Below are 22,500 nucleotides of genomic sequence, written 5' to 3' on the forward strand. Positions count from 1 at the left end.
CATTAAATGTACTTAAGTATCAAAAGTATCTTGTGAAGAAATATACTCAAGTATCAAAAGTACAAGTACAAGTATTTTATAGTATGCATGAAAAGAAGCAAAACAACCCAAAATTATTTGGAATTTGCCCCCATCCCGAGGTAGCTGAACAAAGTTCCCAGGTATGCCCACGGGTGACCGTCGTCTTCTGCCGAAGCTGTACGCTGTGCGTCTTCTGTGTCTCCCTCGTCGTCGAAATGGTCTGCGGCTGCCATGTTTCATGTTTGTAGTGCTGCTCGTCTCTGCCGCCCCGCGCGCATCCCGCATTTACCTTAAACTTCGCGAGAGTACCGTACGTGGTTCTTCTCGTCCTCTCGGACCCGCGCATTCCAGATAATTCTTTGATTATTTTAATTTGGAACGAGTAACGAGGTAGCAAATGTCAAAGTAACGAAGTAAAAGTATATTTTTTAACTTTTAAATGTAGTGAAGTAAAAGTAAAAGTCCTGATGAAAAAAAAAACTCTAGTAAAGTACAAATCCTCAAAAAAAATACTTAAGTAGTGTAACGAAGTACATCTACTTCGTTACTATACACCTCTGCAAATCACCCTAACTAAAGATGACAGCTTGATTATATTTTGCCCCGAGAAAACAACCAGCACTCATTCCCTGGAATATTACAGGTCAGGTTGCAGTAGTTTTGTTAGGAAAAACGCACCATGTGAGCACAATATAAACTGAAACAATTAAAAAAGACACAGCTGAAACGCAGGTGCCTGGGAAGACGGCCATCGTACTGAGTTGGTAATCCTGCCGAGAAACTGAAGGGATGCTGGCTTTTTGGTTAAGTCTTGAAAATGTTTGACGGCTCCTTTGCCAGAACCAGATGGACGGCTTGGGAAAGGTTCACGTCATCCTGGTGGCCTAAGAGGTAAAGACATGGACTATCTGAACCACGATATACCTGCTATAGAATCCACCTGCCTTTGCTGCACGTCATCTAATTATCTCTAATCATCATCTAAATATCTAGCGCCTACATAATAGTCAAAAATGAAAACATGAGCTGAAGCTGCATCGTAATCTCCTGTCATATTGTACCGTTTTAGCGGATTGTGCAATAAAAAATCGACATACTTTCCCATTTTGTGCGGGAAATCACGAAAAGATGGCAAAATGTGTGTTCACAAAGACGGAATGCATCTCGATGTTTTATGTTTTACCACCAGCCGTCACCTTTAATGTTCTACAGCTGTGGGCAGCACCCCATTACTGTTGTGCAGTGCATTGTGGGACATTGTGAGAAATCAGGAATTTCTTGAGCATGCATGTTTGTTTGTTTGTTTCGATTCCACTTCATTTCTTCACCTTTCGCGATGTGAGAAATGAGCATACGGGACGGATTAAGGACACTCATGAGTAATTTGGTACTCGATTGAGAAACCTGACCGCTCAAGCATTTGTCAGACCTGATTCAGTTTCAAGTCTCCACATTGTATACACCGTGCACATTGAATCATTTAGAAACGCAATTATATTTGACATGGTGGACGAATGTGCCTAATTTTCCTCCCTTACATCCACTGTTTGTGGGAAATGTTGCTGCCAGTAGTTATTTTAGGCTGAAATCCAGATAGCGTATGGGTTCTGAGTTCTGATGAGTTCAGGTCTCTCACACAGTGGTGTTCACCCACAACAAGAAACCACACCGGGACAGAAAACACACCCATTGTCGTAAACCAACACCATGAAGCATTGGCAAAGCACCAATCAGTTACCAGAATGTCACGGTCGACGGGTTTTGGGTTCAGATCAATGATGCGAGGATAGTGTAAACTGACGTTGACGCTGGAAACGTTGCCTGCATTTACTGCTACATGCATGATGTGCTGGACCTATTTGAGCCCGTCTCTCACACATTACACAGAATAAAGCAACTGGTCATGCATTGATAAATGTAAAGGATAAAGGATAAAGGCCCAAAGTTAGTGGTTCAACACATTCACCTCACTCGACTAAATGGTATTGTGTGGATGCAATTATATAAACACATTTCCTATAAGTTGTAATCCCTTGTCAGAGACCGCCAATCCCTTTCTTTATTTGCAGTCATTACCCCTATCCTAGCTGAAGAGGAATTAGGGCAAAGTGGTTGGTGTTTCGCAACATTTGGCAGTGAAACACCCCGTGTTTTTATGAACTGAATAGCTCTGTCCTTCATCCAGAGCTCAAGGCTGGCGTTTCACTGCCAAACGTAATTACAAACAAATTCTGACTTGTTTTTTGACATTTTGACTGCCTGTGAAAATCCCAGAGGGTCACGAAGGTAACAGAAGAACATCGTTCCTGTGAAGAGAAGACGACAAAATCCTTTTCCGTTTAATCAGAGGGGTTTCAAATCATAATATGATGAAATATTTATATATTTATGAGTTGTAAAGAGATGATAGATATTAGGCTTTAAACAGAATCAAATATATATAATATTATCTGATAGGATTGAAGGATCATTCTTTCCTGTTTGTCTGTATTTAGTGAATCTGATTGACAGGTTATATTCGCCCACCTTTGATCACGGTGATTCAGCCAAAGTAAATCATCTACTCTTGTTTTAACAACTCACTGTCTGTCTCGATGGATCGGTTCAGTCAAAGCAACCCTCGGAAACGGGTTTTGAAAAAGGATCTGATAATCTTGCTCGTTTAACTTTCATTTTCCGTCACAAAGAAGACTATTCACTGCATCCATTATCAGTTTAGAGAAGCTCCTGCGGTTAGGGTGATAACAGTGATTTCCACATCGGTGATTTAAGGAACAAGTTTTATTTTTTATATAAACAGAAAGTTGAGACTTTGTCTGCTCCTGCCCACACAACTCACACACATTCCTGTGAAAACGGCTGCAGGCTGCAGGTTCAACACTTTATTGTAGACTATGACGCAATGTGTCAGTCACTAATCAGAACTACAACGGTGCATGCAGAGACTGGCACAGTGTTTAGAAGTGGCAGTGAAGAACCAGAGTAATAAAGTGTCTGGAACTGACAGCTTAATGATTCCTATGTGGAATGATTTTTTTCTTTTCTTTTTACCGCTTTTAAAATCAGTTCCTGGAAACGGGAGATTTGGGAGTAAACTGTCTAAATTAACTGTTTACATGATAAGTATTGGCCGTACTCAATGCTTTCATTATCAATACAGGGTAACATGAAGTTCAGGCAAGCATCCATGAAGCATTTATAATAAATCATTGCACAATACTCGACATAGGTTAACTCCAAATCTCTGCTGCTCCAGATTGTTTGCGACAATCATAAAATGTGTCTAATATTTACAAATATTTTGAATAGATATCTACATCAATTAAGGCATTTTAGGCACCAGTTCTTGTATTAAACACCGAAAAACACATTTAATTTTGGTCTTTTGTTCTGACCCTTCCATGTCATTTCCCCAACGTCCTGTATCAGGTTTAATTTCTGTGACCCAAGCATGTTCTCGGCATCTATCGTATTAGGATTACCTGCAGCCCCTGGATTAGTGCAGCGGATTCATGCGCTGACCAAGACGGATTGGAGGATGCTGATTGCCATACAGTGACTGATGAATGTTGTGCGTCAGTCAGCTTTTGTTGGTGATGTAATAATCAGAACACAAAGCCGCAGCAAACTAAGAGAGGCGCCGTATAGTCCGTGTAATTGACTAACACCGTGGGACGGAGGAACCATCCAGCCTCAGCCTCCACGTGTCTGCCGTCTGGGTTCGGCATTGCACAACACAACTTGAGTATTTCTCAACATGCAGGGATGACGGAATGAGGGATTCTGAAGGGAATGATGTGTGTGAGATGAAGTGCCTGAAATGAAAAGTCCAGAACAGCTGGTTCGAGTTACAGCACGACGCAGACCGCCGAGGGACTGTGCTTGTCCAGAGGTGCGACAGACCACTTGTTCGGAGTCCCGTACTCGTCGGGTTGAAGCGCCGAATAACCCACGGCCTCCACCGACCTCCTCTTCTGGACCCGATGGAGAAGGATCCTGTAGGTCCCCGTCAACGGGCTCCTGCCGTCCGAGCAGGGATTGTTTTGAATATGAGCCGTCACGATACCCAGATCTGACAGCAAGCCCTTCGCCTCCCGCTCCTCCACACACAGAGCCTGGTTGGCCTGGGCTAAGTGTGTCGGGGACAGGGGCAACAAGACATACGGGCGAGGGTAATCGATGCCCTTCAGCCAAGCGCTGTTCGTAATCTCCGTGAGAGACGGGCGATCCACGGGCACGGGCCTCAGCATGCCCTTGACCACCAGCTGGCATGGCTGGGGCACGTAGGCGGGGATGCTGTAGGCCCCCTGGAGGATGCAGCGCTTCAGCCGGCCCAGTTTGTCCCCGCAAAAGGGCATAGTGGCCGTCACCATGAAGAACAGCAGGATTCCTAAAGCCCAGGTGTCGGAGTAGCGCCCGATGTAACCTTTGTCCTTGAACAGTTCAGGGGCAGCGTACGGCGGCGAGCCACAGAAGTTGGTGAGGAGCTCAGAGGGGCCGTTCTCGGTGCTGAAGCCAAAGTCTCCCACCTTGATGCAGCAGCTGGTGGTGTAGAAGATGTTCTCCGCCTTCAGGTCTCGGTGGACGATGTTGTTGTCGTGCTGAAATAGCACAAAGAACATCATTTTTGAAAGTGTGAATCTCTGAACGAAATTTAACAATATTAGGTTTTTTTGTTTTCTAAACATTTACAAATAGCATTTTATCAATTGTTGTTATTGTTATGATTGTCAGGGGGGAAATACATTTACTCGAGTAGAAGTTGTACTTTATATTTCCAGTTTGTTCTCCTTCACTACATTTCTGAAGGGAATGTTGTTTTTATATAAACGTTATATGTATTTATCAGTAATAATGCCACATATAACGCCATTCACAGGCCATGTTTCTGCACTACAAGTACAATTTGCTGAAAATACTTCCCACATTGTATTTTCACGCTAGTATTCTTTTACTAAAGGGAAGTATCTGTGTTCGACTTCCAGCAGTGATTATCATCAACACTAGATAATGAAATATTAGTTGGTTAAATTTGTGTTGCATATCATCTCTCCTCATTTCCTGTCAACTCTCCACTGAACCTTCAAAATGTTTCAGCTCTTATGACTCATGTTCAACACCATAAACGCCCACGGATATGAGAGCCAGTGCTGCGAACTGACGATGACTGTGAGTGTGACATCGGCGCTCACCATGTGCTTCACAGCGGAGACCACTTGTGCAAAGACCAGTTTGGCTTCCAGGTCGTTGAGCTTGCCCCTGGTGGTGATCCGGGAGAACAGGTCACCACTGCTGCCGTACTCCATCACCAGATACAGCTTCCTGCTGGTCTCCATCACCTCGTACAGTCGCACTATGTTGGGGTGGCACAGCTTCTCCATGCAGCCGATCTCCGAGGAAGTCATCGGCTGGCTCTTCTCGTCCAGACGCAGCTTATCCATGACTTTGACGGCGACTCTCTCTGAGAGAGAAGAGGAGGGATGTCACGTCAGAGATGGATTTAGAGAGGGTGTAACTGGATGACATGTCACAAGAAGGACAGACATGCTTAAGAGATTTGAACAAACTGTTACATGCACACGAGGAGGCAGCTAAAGGGATCGCTGGAATGCAATTTAATCTGATTGATGCTGATTCATTCTTTTAAGGCATGACAAACATCTGGTTTTGAATCAAGACCCCCCAACAGCTCAACCTGCACACACACAGGAAATAAATGTGCTGCATGTGAATTATTCTACTGATAATATTAAGTTTGGCTAACGACAAGACAGGAGGGGATTTGATTCATTATCTTTAGTTTCAATTAGCACCTCCTTTTATGAGCAAACCCAAAGATAAATTGTAGTCTTTCCACTTTCAAAAAGACTACAATCGTCTCAGTGACGGTGAGCCGTATTAACAGATGTAAAAAGATTATTTTTTCATGTCCATTTTTTGTTTTATTTCTACAAGGCCTTGTACTTTCAAACAATGCAGAGATTGAGGATTCATCTGGACACTGTAAGAAAGCGGCCTGTTAGGGGTTAAAAGACAAAAATATAGAATAATTGGGATAAAACCTAGCACTGTCGCCTCACAGCGAGAGGGTCCCTGGTTTGATTCCCCGGTCGGGTTCCTTCTGTGTGGAGTTTGCATGTTCTCCCCGTGTAAGCGTGGGTTCTCTCCGGGTTCTCCGGCTTCCTCCCACAGTCCAAAGACATGCAGGATGGGGATAGGTTCATTGGTGACTCTAAATTGCCCGTAGGTGTGAATGTGAGAGTGAATGGTTGTCTGTCTCTACATGTCGGCCCTGCGATAGACTGGTTACCTGTCTGTCTCTACATGTCAGCCCTGTGATAGACTGGTTACCTGTCTGTCTCTACATGTCTCCCTGTGATAGACTGGTTACCTGTCTGTCTCTACATGTCAGCCCTGTGATAGACTGGTTACCTGTCTGTCTCTACATGTCAGCCCTGTGATAGACTGGTTACCAGTCTGTCTCTACATGTCAGCCCTGTGATAGACTGGTTACCTGTCTGTCTCTACATGTCAGCCCTGTGATAGACTGGTTACCTGTCTGTCTCTACATGTCAGCCCTGTGATAGACTGGTTACCAGTCTGTCTCTACATGTCAGCCCTGTGATAGACTGGTTACCTGTCTGTCTCTACATGTCAGCCCTGTGATAGACTGGTTACCTGTCTGTCTCTACATGTCTCCCTGTGATGGACTGGTTACCTGTCTGTCTCTACATGTCAGCCCTGTGATAGACTGGTTACCTGTCTGTCTCTACATGTCTCCCTGTGATGGACTGGTTACCTGTCTGTCTCTACATGTCGGCCCTGTGATAGACTGGTTACCTGTCTGTCTCTACATGTCAGCCCTATGATAGACTGGTTACCTGTCTGTCTCTACATGTCAGCCCTGTGATAGACTGGTTACCAGTCTGTCTCTACATGTCGGCCCTGTGATGGACTGGTTACCTGTCTGTCTCTACATGTCGGCCCTGTGATGGACTGGTTACCTGTCTGTCTCTACATGTCAGCCCTGTGATGGACTGGTTACCTGTCTGTCTCTACATGTCGGCCCTGTGATGGACTGGTTACCTGTCTGTCTCTACATGTCAGCCCTGTGATGGACTGGTTACCTGTCTGTCTCTACATGTCGGCCTTGTGATAGACTGGTTACCTGTCTGTCTCTACATGTCAGCCCTGTGATAGACTGGTTACCAGTCTGTCTCTACATGTCGGCCCTGTGATGGACTGGTTACCTGTCTGTCTCTACATGTCGGCCCTGTGATGGACTGGTTACCTGTCTGTCTCTACATGTCGGCCTTGTGATAGACTGGTTACCTGTCTGTCTCTACATGTCAGCCCTGTGATAGACTGGTTACCTGTCTGTCTCTACATGTCGGCCCTGTGATGGACTGGTTACCTGTCTGTCTCTACATGTTGGCCCTGTGATGGACTGGTTACCTGTCTGTCTCTACATGTCAGCCCTGTGATGGACTGGTTACCTGTCTGTCTCTACATGTCAGCCCTGTGATAGACTGGTTACCTGTCTGTCTCTACATGTCGGCCCTGTGATGGACTGGTTACCTGTCTGTCTCTACATGTCAGCCCTGTGATAGACTGGTTACCTGTCTGTCTCTACATGTCGGCCCTGTGATGGACTGGTTACCTGTCTGTCTCTACATGTCGGCCCTGTGATAGACTGGTTACCAGTGTCTCTACATGTCAGCCCTGTGATAGACTGGTTACCTGTCTGTCTCTACATGTCAGCCCTGTGATAGACTGGTTACCTGTCTGTCTCTACATGTCGGCCCTGTGATGGACTGGTTACCTGTCTGTCTCTACATGTCAGCCCTGTGATGGACTGGTTACCTGTCTGTCTCTACATGTCGGCCCTGTGATGGACTGGTTACCAGTCTGTCTCTACATGTCGGCCCTGTGATGGACTGGTTACCAGTCTGTCTCTACATGTCAGCCCTGTGATAGACTGGTTACCAGTGTCTCTATATGTTGGCCCTGTGATAGACTGGCGTCCTGTCCAGGTGTACCCTGCCTTCACCCAATGACAGCTGGGATCGGCTCCAGCCCCCCCGTGACCCTAAATACAGGATAAGCGGTAGACAATGGATGGATGGATGGATGGGAAAAAACCTGCATGAATAACGTATGATTCCTGACCTTTCGTCAAGGCGTGGACCCCCAACCTGACCGTGGAGAAATTCCCCTGCCCGATCTCCCCGCGCAGCTCGTAGAAGCCGACTCTTCGGCCGAGCATCAGGTCGTTGACGATCCTCTCATTGTGGGTCATGTCGTAGACGACCCTCTCGAACGGCGACTGCCTCATTCTCTCTGCTTCGCTCAGCGGTGGGATGGCGCAGACAGCAGCAGGCTTCTTTTCCACCGCTCTAGCCTCGTCTTTGGTTTTTTTGCTCTCTTTCTGCTTTGGCCATAGACGTGCTTTGATGGCTATAAAAGAAATGTAAGAAACGGAAAGAAAACAGCTTAGTTTAATTTTGAGTTTCTTTAACAATAAGTCAGCAGTGTGAGAAAGGACCACATGCTCGACGAGCCAATATTAAAAAATAATAATATAAGGATAAACTTTTGATTCAGTAATGGGAAACATGCTTTTGTTGGAGGAAACAGCCGAGTGCACTCCTGAGTTAATTTTGTACGGGACCAGTAAAGCCTTACAGAGGTCAATATGTGGCTCTTACATATATAGAACATTTGTAATGAGATTAACCTCCATGTTAACTTATGAGGTAAAACGTCTGGCCTCTTTCACAACGATCCTAACCTGATCTAAAATTAGTTTGGGCTTAGTTTTAAGTGTTTCTGTTATGACATGGAGGTGAATAATGACTGATTATGTAGATGTATGACCCCTTACACCTTTTTTGGTGTATCTTGTCAGATTTAGAAGTCTAGATATAAAGAAATAATTCTGTTGTCATCAATTTTACAATGTTTTTATTGGTGGACAAAAGCAGGATTTCCTGTTTTTCTTCTGTTTTGAGTGTGTTACATGAGTCTCAGCACATTTCCTTTTAAAAATGGCCAAAACCTTCATGTTCCCCCACAGGAACAGTAGTTTGACTTTATTTTTTATGGAAAGGTTGTATCCTGTTTCTTTGGTTTTCACAGGCAACTGTTCATTGAGGCTTCAGCCTTACACAAAGACATCAAGCAACAGGGTCAGAGGTCAGGTTCCTTTGTTTTAATACAGCAAATCTAACCTCTTCAAATGACAACACATTTGAAGAACTGAGTTAAATCAAGTGATGTTAGTTGATAACAACGATAACAGAGGTTGAACTGTAATTATACGATGTACCTCCTTTGGTCGTTGTGGGCTAAATTTAGTCCCTGCAGGCTTAACGTGGCCAGGATTAGCTTCTCGTAGAATTAGACTATCACCTAAAGAAATGTCTCTTTTCTTTTGTTACTGCTGCACTTTCTTGTATTGTATATAATGTTGTATTTGCTTCTTTTTGCTGTATGCATTTTAACATAAAACACAAGAATTTACGTGTAGTGAATAAGGATGAATGTATAAATAAAAATTGGCTAAAAATAATAAGGCACACTTTGTGGGATTATAAGCAGTAGGTGTGTATATATATTGTATGAAAATGTATTTATTTATCTATCTATCTTAATGCCTATAAGATAGGGTTAGAAGCCATTAACAGGAAGTAGTCTGGGGATGCCAGGAATATCTAATATATATAGATAATATGGGTTTTCACTTAATAAACCACCAAGTATTCAATTATAAATGTTTATAAGTCATTAATGGAGGGTTTTCAATCGAACATCTCACTGAAGATTTAATGACATAAAGAGACAAACGCAAGCCGAGGGTTTATTTATAAATTTATAACTTGGTAATCTAACTAATCTATGTCGTAAATGTCGTATTAGGCATTAATGAAGCCAGGAAATATACATTATAATCCCTTTATGAGTGTCTTATTGTAAGGTAGTATCCCCGCCGACTAATAAAGGATGATCTTATTTGATCTAATCCTTTAAACAATACTATCAGCAAACTTTCCTCCAAACCTGCAAAGACAGAAAATATATGAAAAAAGCTTTATTACCTGGGAGCTGCGGGTCCTTCATGTCAGGCTTGCAACTCTGTGACTGGACATGAGAACGGAGGACTCGGAGGACTAAACCTGTCCTCACAATCCTATTAACACAGTGTCTTAGTGTACTGCCCGTTGGGTAATTATCTGACATAGATTAAAACGATGGAAGTGCTGCACACACACATCAGAATAAACTGATCACGCCGCATGTTCACACTGATTAACTGGTGACAAATAAAGCCTTTAGGCTGTAATCTTGTATTTTGCATCTATAGTAGATTGGTCGCAGCCTTTTTCTCACATGAAAATCTAAAAATCATTTTTTATACTTAAGATATTAATGGCATACACTCAAAATGCAATAACATAACATACTATATTGCCGGTGAATTTGATTTAATTACTAAAATATTAAGCAGTAGGCTATCATTAAGTATGGAACATTTAGATGGAGAGGGAATAAAATCACTCAATAATCTTGTATGTTTCACAATTAAAGACTTGGAATACAGCTGTTGGACGTGGTGGAGCATTTAGCATTAGCATTAGCATTAGCTGGTTTCTGCTGCCCCCAAGTGGACAAAACGCTTTAACAAAAGTGAGGGAAAGTTCATTGTTTTATCCAAGAAAGTGTTTCTTAACGGTTCAAGTAAGATGATAACATTGTTAATTCATTGAATTGAGTTCTAAAACAAATTTAAAAAGTATTTACAACCATCAACATCTTGGCTTCCCCTCCATCGTCCAGAAAAAATCTCAACATCCGGGTTCTGAATTGCCATTCGTTTCTAGCCAATAGCCAGCGCTTTGTTCGCATTCTGACCAATCGCCGACGGAGATTAGTTGGCGGGAGAGGAAAAGGCGGGGCATTGGAGTGAAAGGCTGGCGAATCAGCGCAGGCTCCTCACCCAAAGCCCGGAAGCACATGCTGCTGCTGTTGTTGTCATCGTGACATGTTGCGAGAAGACGGTGCAGATTTTATGTTTTTCTAAGTAAAGCCATCGTGTTAAAAGAAACGGAGAATGGCAGCAGCGGTGGCTACACCCGTCAGCCCCACGGAGCCGGAGCCCGACCGGTGTGGGAGTGAGGAGGAGGGCCGCGGGGCCGAGCCAGAGGAGGAAAACACCCGGCTGCAGTCGGGCCCCGCGGCCGCCGTCGGCAACAACCGGCTGTCCAAACTCCCTCTGGCCCGCATCAAGGCGCTCATGAAGACCGACCCGGACGTGTCGCTCGCCAGCCAGGAGTCCGTGTTCATCATCGCTAAAGCCACGGTAAAAACAGCGTGCTGCAACAATACGGGGTGCTTAACGTAACCCTCTGTGATGTCACTGCTAGGCAATGACGACATCTTCATTCTGACACGTGATTCTTCTCTTTATCATCGATGTGTGGAGTAAAGTTTACTGTGAGCGTAAAACCTGCAACCGATGCATGGTTGTACTCTAAATATATAAGTTCACGTGTTATTTATATAGTATTATTTCTATACGGGCATAACATGCCGCGTATGAGGGCTTCTAAAAAAATATTGAAATAATTGCAAAAATTCACTATAAGGAAAGACTTGAGGCAGAAATAATATTCCTATACATAAAAAAAAAAATATATATATATATATATATATATATATATATATATATATATATATATATATATATATATATATATATATATATTTATGGAAGTACCACCTGAGTTCACAATTTCGAGCTTTCTAAATGTCTAAATTAAAATTAATTAATAATATAGTAAGGTAAACAGGGTGACTAGGTCCATATCAGTGCTGGTTTGAGAGAGAGAAAAACTCAGTTATTCCTATTACTGAATTTGTCTTAATTTAAAATGACAGAATATGAATTATTATTGAAATATGAATGTTTCTTCCAGGAGTTGTTTGTGGAGATGATTGCCAAAGATTCCCTGACGTACGCCCAGCAAGGGAAGAGAAAAACCCTGCAAAGAAAAGACTTGGGTAAGTGCTGTAAAGAAATCAAATAAATAAAAAAATAAAGTTGTGATTGTGTGAAAATATAAATTGAACATGTTCACTTGGATGTTGACAAACCTATAATTATATTTCCCCCTTATTTTCATGACAGACAACGCAATAGAGGCCATAGATGAATTTGCGTTTCTTGAAGGTAAGCGATTCACATTTTCTAAGCTAATTTTTATTTTTATGAATTTAGTTAAATGACCAACACCCGATTGAATAAATCTCTCACGTGTGTAAAATAAGACCAAACACTTAACATAAATAAATGCAGATTTCTACATGTATACTATATTGTCCTAATTCTTCTTTTTCCCTCTCTTTAGGGACACTCGATTAAAGGCTGCTTCTAAAAACGAGAACATTGAATATCCATCACAATCCAAGAAACTTTCTGTTACAAAGACACAATTTGTTGTGAACACCTTTCTGGTACTTTTCTAAATCAAATCTCTCAAATTGGATATTTATAAATGCTTTTCTACAATGTTCCATTCAGATTTTTCATTCTCAACAATACGTCAGTGGTAATGTGTACATTATTTTTGTAAATATTTGTGAAATACTACTGTACAATGGAATAAATGTCACTTATAAACAATCCGTTTCTGTCGGAATAAAACCAGCAATCTTCATCGGTTTGTCACGAACAGATAAATAAATAATAATATATATGTGATCAGTGTTTAAATAAGATAATCTACACATTGGCAAAACAGGCATATTAGATATATAAAAAACAAAGAATATGTTGCACACTCTTAATCCCAATGTAATAATTACTTTAATCAACTTTACTTTGCATATCAGTCACAGGCTGGGAAATTTAGTGCCATTTATTTATTTTTTTTAAACCTTTGCATGAACTCAGGAAGGGTATTTATATATAATGATATAATGCTGCTGAAGATGACAGAAGGGGGAGCCAAACAAACTTTTTACCAGATCATTAGAAGGCGTGAAAAGAGTGAATCAGACTTCCTCTGGAAAAACGCCAAGATGTTTCTAGATTAAATGAAGCGTTCACTCTCCACGTTGTTCTACATTGTATAGCTTCCTCTTCCTCCTGTACGGTTAACCGGATCGTTATTAACGATCTGCACCCAAAGGTGTCAACACCTCTGTCCAAGGTGCTGATCCTGGGGCCTCCAGGGATGCAGGAGCTGTCCAAGGTGCTTAAATAGCGGGATGTAATCTTAATCAGAATCAGAATTCCTTTATTGTCCCTCAACGGGAAAATTTGTTTGCCACAGCAGCCAAAGGACAGTACGTTACAAGAAACACAATAGTAATAATAACAATAGCAAAAATTAACAATATCAATTAAAAAATGTAAAAAATAGAATAGAAATAGAGCAGACTTGTTATATACATATAAACATGATATTGTACAAAAATTACCAGCAGTGAATTTTGTTTTTATTTACAATTTACAATAAAGTATAGAGTGCAGAATGAGGTCTATTGGGAGCATAAGCATGATATTGTACTGGATTTACTGGATTTATCATTTAAGGACACCACTCTGCTATTTTCTTTTCATCGTCGTAGAATTTATACAAGGCTCGTTATTTTCTTTAGAATGAAGCCGAAATACCAATTTGAGACCAATATTGATCCTATATTGTCTATATACAGTATTTTAATATATTTAAATGAAATAAGACCACAATATATTGAATGGTTTGTTTAACTAAATATAGATGGATCCCTTAAATTCGGTTGTGAAAGAATTGTGACCTTAATATGTTGGACATTACAGCGAAAATACAATTAAGTTAGTGTTCACTGTTGCTCAACTTGACGAATGACTGCATCGTATCTTTGGCATTTCTTAACTGCTATTTCTTTTTGGTCATCAGCCGACATATTTGCCGACACCCATATCTGTGATTAAGTAATATCAGCCTGGCCAACATCAGTCGTGATCTATTAAAAAGACAGAAATTGACATTTTACTATATTAAGTCACTTCATTTTCTCAATGTTACTAACTCCATTTCTTGGAAAAGTCATCAAATCAAAGATATGTCATCATTATTTGTTTAATTCTTAATTTTGCTGCTGCAGCAGAACATTACAGTGAAGGTTAGACGTCTTGCTCAACGCCGCGGCTGCTTTACGACACTGAGAAAACCACACAGAGCCTCGAGTTTGCATTAGGAATGTATCTGAATCTCTCTAGACCCGAGATGTGTGTTGTTCTTCCTGGCAGCATTTGTTAAACACATCCAAAAGGCTTCAGTTTCACACTCTAGGCACAGTCAAGACCCCTTGAGTTTTTGCAGCAGGGATTTTCAAAATAAATGCCCGAGTGTGTTTAAGCTGATTTTTGGAGGTTTAGTGTTTCGGGGAGTAATGAAACGGAGCTGTGAGAGGCACAGATGTTTGATTCCAGAAGAGCACCAGTCAACTCCCTGCAGAGGAATGCCTGACTGGCACAGGGGAACACGGAGTGCTCTTTTCTAATAAAATATAATCACATGTCAAAGGATTGGACATCGTTTTATTTCCACAGTCAATAAAGACATTCCATTAAGGAAATCTCATGTGAAAAGAAAATGTAGAGCCTCCCTCTGCCCAGAGCAGGTCGGGAACGGGGAATCTGGGGATTGGCTGTCCTGATGGGCGTTCTTTAAATTGATGGGGAAATGACATGCTGAGAGCATAAACTTTTATCCTGTTCTTTGCTGTTTTAGTTACTTCAAATTAAGTAGTAAAATAAATCAGAACGACATGTGTGATCAGATCACAGGTACAGATTAGAGTAAAAATGATTTTGCCTTTAGATGAAGGGCTTTGAATATTCTGCTTTTCAGTTTAAGATCTTTGATGTTTGAGGAATAAGAATTAAGAAATATGCTTTCTTGTTGAACCCTCATGTCTGTATGCTAAATATGAAGCTAAAGTCAAAGGCCAATAATAGGTTTAGTTTAGCATAAATACTGTAAACAGCTAGCCTGGTTCTGTGGATTCATTGGTTAAACAAGACGACAGCTTCAGGCCAATAATCAAGAAAATAATCTCCTGTCTTTTCCTAACCTCTTTTCCTTGACCTCGAATGGAATGTGGTCAAACACATAGTAAATGTTAATTGAAACAAAACCAGGGGAAAAAAATGGAACAAAAAGTACTCGGTCACACAGGACACAAATGACAGTCTCCTGGATGAGAGCCCTGACTTCACATTGCAGTCTCCTTGTATGGGAACCTCATTTTGAAATCTTGACCAGCTCTCATCATGGCTCCCACTTAATATTTACGAGTCATTTCACTCAGTTAGGAAAACTAAGCAAAAAAAAAAAAAAAAAAAAAAAAAAAAAACACTATTTACTGCAGCTTTTGAGGCGAAGGAATGTCATTAGTTTTGCAGCCATCTGGTCAGAACCAAAGAGAGGTCAACCTGATGATGGGGCTACATGGAAAGGTAAGGGATCAATCCATCACAATCATGCGACAGGTACATGAATATCTGTATGAAATGTTATGTCAATCCAGCCAATCAGACATTTCCCCAAAAAACTAAACACTAATAGACTAATTTCAGTCCGACTGAAACATTTGCACCCCTTAAAGTTCACTTACATCTGGTTTGTTCATAACTACAGGGAGTTATGAGCTGGAACTTTATGCAAAAACACGCTTAACAGATCATCTGAATGTCTTTAGGGCAGAAAGGAATGAAGAAAATGTGCCGTTCATCGTTCTGCATTCAGAACTGCATTCCATACAGCTCGTTGTCGGCTTCACCTCCCTGTTTGCCTTGTTTCCAGGATCAGTGGAAGTATTACCCTCCCCTCCCCTCCCCGCATTTCATCCCTCAGAAATCCCACGTAGGTACAATAAGATCTTAGATATTCGGGCTCAGGGAGCCGTGCCCTCCAACATCTGCAGGAGGCCATATCCCTTCATCCATCCGAGGCCCTCCACCCACTCCAGAGGAAGACATTACCTCGTCAGCTCTGCTTTTATTTCAGATTGCCCACATTCTGTTGGTCCACACACCTTGACGGATATTCTAATTGCTGCAGAGATATGCAGAAAATGTATCTGGCTCACGAGCAGACCTGTAGTCATGTGGAAGGTATGTTTTTGCAGCTGACATTCCAACCTGATTTCTTGGGTCAATTTCTCAAACAACTAACCCCACCTCCAACACACACATGTACATTTCTACCCCGACCTCACCCCTCGGGTTCGCAGACTGCATATTTTCACATAAAGGGTCTCGGATATGTACGGCCATAAGCAACATTGTTGCCTTATTGTCTGGATAGTTCTTCCAAATGTTCAGGAGCCAAACGAATAATTTGTTTAATGTTCAGATCTATTCAACCACAGGAACGTAGGCCAGTCCGTATTGATCCACCCTTACAAAATGTCTGTTACATTTCCCACATTAGTGTCTAAAGCAATAGTTTTCTTGCACGAGGTGACTCATGGTTCCAGTATTGCCGTGCCAATGTACTTAACATTTTTGTTTTCCTAGAGTGCAGGCTGTCCAAAGTATTTAAGCTAATGAAGTGTGATGGATCACTTTAATTTGCAAGGTTAATTTAGGTATTTCTAACCTTAGGAATGGTTTTATAGCAGATTTATAGCAGAATTGGGGCAAAACTATTTCACAGAACCGCCCCAATAGTTTCAATTAAAGTCAGTTTCTTTGTTCTCCTTCGGGTAACATGGCTCCAGGTCAGAAGTTTCCTAGCAGGACATAATAACACCATAGCCTTTTTCATCCATCCAATGTCTCTTTAGTGTCAATCCAACAACCAATCCAATAACCTAAAGGGATGATAAAGATTTCTCCACCCTCCAAGAAGAAGAATCACAGGAACTACAGTACCCAAAGAAGAAATTATGCAAGGATTGTGAATGACTGGCAGACTAGAACCCAAAAGCATGACACAGAAGCAATCAATGGAACAGGAAAGTTCAGCTTTACTTAGCTTAAGGGAGGCACGGACAAAAACCTGCAGATCAAGCAAACACGTCCAACAAGGGGCAGCCAGGAGAACGCAAAAATCAAAGAAACAGGGGAAGCCGTGTTTAAACAGGCCAAAGAAAGCGAGACGGCGGGACAAGCTAGCAGAGGAACAATGGATCTGGGCCAGTATATATAGAGCATGGCTGATGAGAGAATGGGGTGCAGGTGGGGCGCTCAGGTGAGGGGAATGAGGGGTACGATCTCAAGCCATAGGAGAGTCGTGGCATGGAAACAGAAAAGAGGAAGAAATCAAATGAGCAAGAGGTCATGACGTACTACCATGTCATATGAGAAGTTTTTAACTTAGGTTTGGGAGATTTAATGGATTTATTCGTATCAAACCTGTTGAACATAAACACAATAGCAATTAGCAAGACACATGAAACACCATGCTAATGTAATGTCAGCAATGAAGTGTAGTAATCAGGCCGTTGACCAATCATTTTATAGTGCTGTTGTTGGTAGCATCGTCTCTGAGTTTGTCCTTTTTCTCTACCAACAGCTCGGTTCAAAGGGATATCTGGAAATGTCTGGTTTCTTTTGGTATAATCATGTCCGAATGTTGTTTTCATCTGAAGCGTCTCAGTAATGGATGTGGATGTTTGACTCCCAGATAGAGCCTCCAGCTTGTTCTTGTGGTGTTAGTTATGGAAACTAACAATCCTATTATGATTTATGGTCAGACAGGGAGAGGCTGCAAAGACATATTAAGGACACATTTTTCAAATATCTGAATACCTTTATTGGCCAAATATATTACATTTATTCCTTGAAATTGGTGCATTTGCGTGAGCCAAACCATAAAAAAGAAAAGTTAAAGAGAAAAAAGAATGGAAAAAAAAATAAAAAGCCGGGCCTCAGATTTAGATTGGTTGCCAGACTTCCACGTTTGTTCTGTAAATTAGAGACTCGATGCCAAGGGTAAAGCAAAAGAATGAGATTTGTCTTTATTTGTTATTATTTATTTGTTACAACGTACGCCTTAAAAAAAAAAGCTACATTGTGTGTTTACAGCAGTGTGTCATCAGCATAGAAACGTTGTGGCGATAGCCTGAAATGGTACGAGCATCAAAACTGCACCTTGTCCAACACAACTTAGTTACTCCACTATATTTCCACATAGTAACTAGTTGTTTGCTGCTATATTACTGCTCTTGAATCCCATATATTGATCTGGCATCTCTGGGAGTTTGTTGGAGGCTTTTAAAGACTCAATAAAACCACAAAAGCACAACGACTGTTACAGTTACAGTGACTTTATTGTTACAGTGTGAAGTGAGGACAATCAATTCAGTTTATCAGTTCCTAGGTGTGTTTGGCATTTTGTCTGGAATCCCACAGAGAACATATCTCTACTGCAAGTCTGATCCAAGCCAGACACGCCTTCTGTCCGGTTCCAGAGTTTCCACAACTACATTACACAGCTGCAAACCGGGATTAATTTGCCATCGTTTGGAATATGAAATATTTATGTTTTATGTTTAAATGGCAAATTAAGGACTGATCATGTAATCCAAAAAGCCACAGGATGAATCCTTGCCTTCCCCTCCTTTAAATCTGCTTCAGTCCTGGTGGAGAAAATGCTCTGAGGACAAGAGAAGAATCAGGATGAAGCAGGAATGTGAAGCCTCAAATGAGACAAACGAGGCTCGCCATCCTGAGTGAAGAAGCAGGAAAGGAGAAACGAGTGAGAGGTGAGATGAGTGTGAGAAAAAAAAAAAAAAAAAGCGGATGAGGGAGGGAGTTTAGCTGAGCGTGAGAACGATTGAAAATGGATAAACAGAGGGTGGGAGGGGAAGGACGGTAAGACAGAAAAAGAGAGGTGGTGGAAGTGAGTGAGAGATGGGCAGGGAGGTATAAAGAGAGGGAGGGAGTAATATAAGAGAGGCAGCCATAGAGGGAGAGGTGACAGAGTAGATTATCCTCCTCTCTGCCAGCCTCATCATGTTCATGCTGCAGATGTTGACTGTTATCTCCCTGACTGTTATTCTCCTGGCATCTGTGGAAGGTAAGACACGACCGTACTCACTATGTGTGCGCACGTGTGTCTGAGTGTGTGTGTGTGTGTGTGTGTGTGTGTTGCATGCACCCCTGCAGGTGGACGGTGTAGCGAAGAGAGCGATGGCGAAGACAGAAAAGGAGTGAGGAGGGAAAGAGGGATAGCAGCAGTAGCAGCAGGAGCAGCGAGGAGGGAGGGAGGGAGGGAGGGAGGATGTAAACAGAGGGGCAGAATGCAGGAGGAGGACGAGCATCTGAAATCACCCAACAGCGAAGTGATGGTGTCGTCTCGTCTGTTTGGATTTTTGTAGTTTTTTTTGGAAATGTTGTAAAAAGCGCTGGAAGTGCTGGTGATGTTCCTGAAGGACGGATTTGAAAATCCCCCTCTGTGGCAGAGAGAAGCAGCGCTGTCCTATTTTACAGCTCGTGTTGCCCCCGCTGCTTCCATCACACTTTAATTTGTTTACACGTTTGCTTCGGATGGCACACCCTCCACGCAAACACACACTCCTCCTCTCTTTCTCCCACTTTCTCTGCCTCTCCTTTCACTGCCATGGAAGGATGTTTCGCAGCACAATGGGATGCCATTGTAATTCCTCAGACATTCTTGTGTGTGCGTGTGTGTGTGTGTGTGTGTGTGTGTGTGTGTGTGTGTGTGTGTGTGTGTGTGTGTGTGTGTGTGTGAACTAGAGGACATTCTGCAGAACATGTAACATTTGGCTGTATATGTAAGCTGTTGTTACATTGGCATTCTTTTTTCACAGCGTTATGAAATCAGAATTCTGTGTGTTAAATTAAAATGTGTTATTTATGATAATAATGTAGTGTTGGAAACTTTTGTGTCATGTTCAGCGTCCTTTCCTCACTAATGACTTGGTGAAGTAATGTTAATATAAAACCAAAGGTGTGGATTTGAAGGCAACATTGCTAATTGAGCCCGACACCAAGGAACTTTAATGTTAAACCGTCAATTTCCTTCCGTTTGACACCCTTCCCTGATGTTTCCTTCTGTCTGTACCCCACCACCACCACCACCCCCCAGGTAAAGGCGTGCAGATGCAAAGGGACGTCCAGTGTTGCATGTTGTACTCCCAGGGCAAGGTGCGCACCAAAGACGTGCTGCGGTTCGAGGTGCAGACGGAGGGGCCCGACTGCAGCATACAAGCCATCATGCAAGTATTCCAACTATCCACTCCTGGAGCTAAAAGAGCACGCGGCGATCTGCAGGCATGGAAAATGTGCCTCTCGTTAGAGGAGGGCAGAGCCGGGGCTGAGAGGCATTGTCATCTTTCCAGGTCATGTTGTTATGGCAGGGCTCGGAGCCGTGTTTGCCAGGGAAGTAAGAAAGGAAATATGTGGGAATAACAAGCCATCTGAAAATACCTCCCGAGCCAGCTGAGCCCTGCCGCAGCCGTTCAGTCAGAACAGCAGGGTTTAGTTAAGTAAACCATTCTGCATTGCGATACCTATTGTTTCCAGCAGGTCGGAGAAATCTGATGTAGCTGGGGGAACGAGGAGCTTGCTTTTACATGCGGCCCAGTTAACAAAAACATTGAATTCTTCTTTGGTCTTCTCTATTTCAGTGGTTCCCCGACCTCTTTTCTTCAACTTTGATCACTTTGGATCAGTTTGACTTGTTTCTACAGAGATTTTTTTAGCATCTCTCCTTTGCAACTCCTTTGGGCTCAAACTTTCAGAGGCTTTGCGATTTCACCTGACAGACATCTTTGTAATCCTCCACGTTATTGCCGAATCATTGCCAATCTTGTTCTTCCAGAAGATTTAGGGAACAGTGTGCTGCCGTTCTGCGTTGTGTAACAAGTATTGCGTTCTTTTTTTTGATAGTCTTTACACGAAGAAGGCGGTGAAGTGTGCCGACCCAAGAGACCGCAAGGTGAAGAGGTTGCTGAGAAAGCTCCTGCAGAGGCAGAGAACCAAAGCCCACCGGACCATGTGGCTCCTTCCTCACGACAACTTGCCCGTCATGTCAGAGGTGCGTGACTCAACCTGCAGTAATACACTGTGTTGTAAGAAATTAAATGTCATTTAATCAGCCAAAAGTAAATGATGTGATCTATGATGGTGTGAGGTATTGAGAAATTTCCTGAAACCTGGAAAATGTTATTTTGATATCAGGACAAGAAAGATAACTGGGCGGTTCTCAATGTGGAGTGATGGAGCGCCGTCAGATAAGGAGGAAAACTCATAGTCATAAGTATGTTTTCTTCTTTTCCGTGCATGTCTATATGAAGAACCTGCCTTAGATGTTAATCCTATTTTTGTTTGCATGTTTTCCTCCAGGCCAAGTAAACTTTCAGCAGTCCGTCATCTTTTACACGGCGCAGCTCGCTGACTCTCCAGTCGTCTCCTCTGTCTCTCTCTCTCTCTCTCTATCCGTCTCCCTGGGACCGGGCAGCAATACATTTTAATGGCTTTAGATATTTAAACATGAACTGTGCTTGAAATATTCTCAAACACATGGCTGGAACAGGTTCAACAGAGGAGTATTTACTTGTAAGATAAGTTGAATTGATTTTTTCTTTTTTTCTTTCTTTTTTTAATGGCTCATACTGTTATTTGCCAAGAGTCTGCCTGGAAGTGTCTCCCACTGCAACATTACTACTCGTGGCTGGAGTGAAATCCGTAGGAAAAAAGGTGTAATTCAACGATAGGCGATAAACAAGCAGTGATATTTATAGAAATGTGTATATCAGCAATGCTTATTTGTGACTTGTATACCTTCAGTGATGTGTTAATTACACTGCGCACAGTAAAGTAGATGGGGTTTCGTCACAGTGTCCAGAATATCGGGGGAACATCTCTCTAATATTGATTTGCACTTTGTTTGGTTCATTCCAGGTCCAAGTTAAAATCCTCCGTCGGGCTTTGACCCGATGTATTTGACTGTTAAATCAAAGTGGGATCGGAGAGAAGATACAACTTCCTGTCTCACAAAAAAACAAAAAACGTTCCTGATATTTTGTCCACTTTGTGTATCGACTGCTCATGAAACCCGAGTCAATCTTTCACAATGAGACCCTCAGGCATCTACCGGAGATTTAAATATCCACGCATTTGCAGTTTACATCGTTCCTTCCCACCAATAGTCTGTCACTAAACTATGCCAAAGTATTCATGATTCAATTCACCACATGGCAAGGCTGTTAAAACTCAGAGGGCTCAGTTGTGTGTGAAGAATGTTGAAGAATGCACTGTATGTTAAAAACACAGTATCTCAAGTGAACTATTTTATAAATTAATCTGAAATAATAACTGGAGCCGTCTTTTTCTGGGGATCTTGTGTGTCTGCGTCTTATTTACTACGAGTGATATTCAGTCACGCTGTCTGGAAAGTGAGTTTCAGGAGAAGACAGGGATGGATCAGAAAACACAGATAAGCTTAAATAAGGCAG

General features: G+C 42.1%; 4 protein-coding genes across 4 annotated transcripts in view; 3 read left to right on the forward strand and 1 right to left on the reverse strand.

Moving 5' to 3' along the window:
• Positions 1 to 22,500, forward strand: part of ccl25b (chemokine (C-C motif) ligand 25b) — a 128,954-nt gene that overhangs the window by 3,173 nt on the left and 103,281 nt on the right. The window lies entirely within an intron of this gene.
• On the reverse strand, positions 2,719 to 10,848 carry LOC311015062 (serine/threonine-protein kinase NIM1). The gene is made up of 5 exons (XM_084012097.1): positions 10,825 to 10,848; positions 10,119 to 10,210; positions 8,191 to 8,478; positions 5,214 to 5,482; positions 2,719 to 4,622 (listed from the first exon to the last, which is right to left on the reverse strand). The coding sequence occupies exons 2-5, from the start codon at positions 10,138 to 10,140 to the stop codon at positions 3,870 to 3,872; spliced, it is 1,332 nt and encodes a 443-aa protein (XP_083868223.1). The 5' UTR covers positions 10,141 to 10,210; positions 10,825 to 10,848; the 3' UTR covers positions 2,719 to 3,869.
• pole4 (polymerase (DNA-directed), epsilon 4, accessory subunit) lies at positions 11,014 to 12,700 on the forward strand. Its single transcript, XM_084012098.1, has 4 exons — positions 11,014 to 11,380; positions 11,997 to 12,081; positions 12,209 to 12,250; positions 12,429 to 12,700. The coding sequence occupies exons 1-4, from the start codon at positions 11,132 to 11,134 to the stop codon at positions 12,440 to 12,442; spliced, it is 390 nt and encodes a 129-aa protein (XP_083868224.1). The 5' UTR covers positions 11,014 to 11,131; the 3' UTR covers positions 12,443 to 12,700.
• On the forward strand, positions 18,903 to 21,948 carry ccl44 (chemokine (C-C motif) ligand 44). Its single transcript, XM_084011064.1, has 5 exons — positions 18,903 to 19,097; positions 20,130 to 20,259; positions 20,933 to 21,080; positions 21,224 to 21,302; positions 21,389 to 21,948. Exons 1-4 carry the CDS (start codon positions 19,034 to 19,036, stop codon positions 21,260 to 21,262), a joined length of 381 nt encoding a protein of 126 aa, XP_083867190.1. The 5' UTR covers positions 18,903 to 19,033; the 3' UTR covers positions 21,263 to 21,302; positions 21,389 to 21,948.

The sequence above is a fragment of the Eutrigla gurnardus genome (assembly GCF_963514095.1).
Source record: "Eutrigla gurnardus genome assembly, chromosome: 6".
In the NCBI taxonomy this organism is placed as follows: domain Eukaryota; kingdom Metazoa; phylum Chordata; class Actinopteri; order Perciformes; family Triglidae; genus Eutrigla; species Eutrigla gurnardus.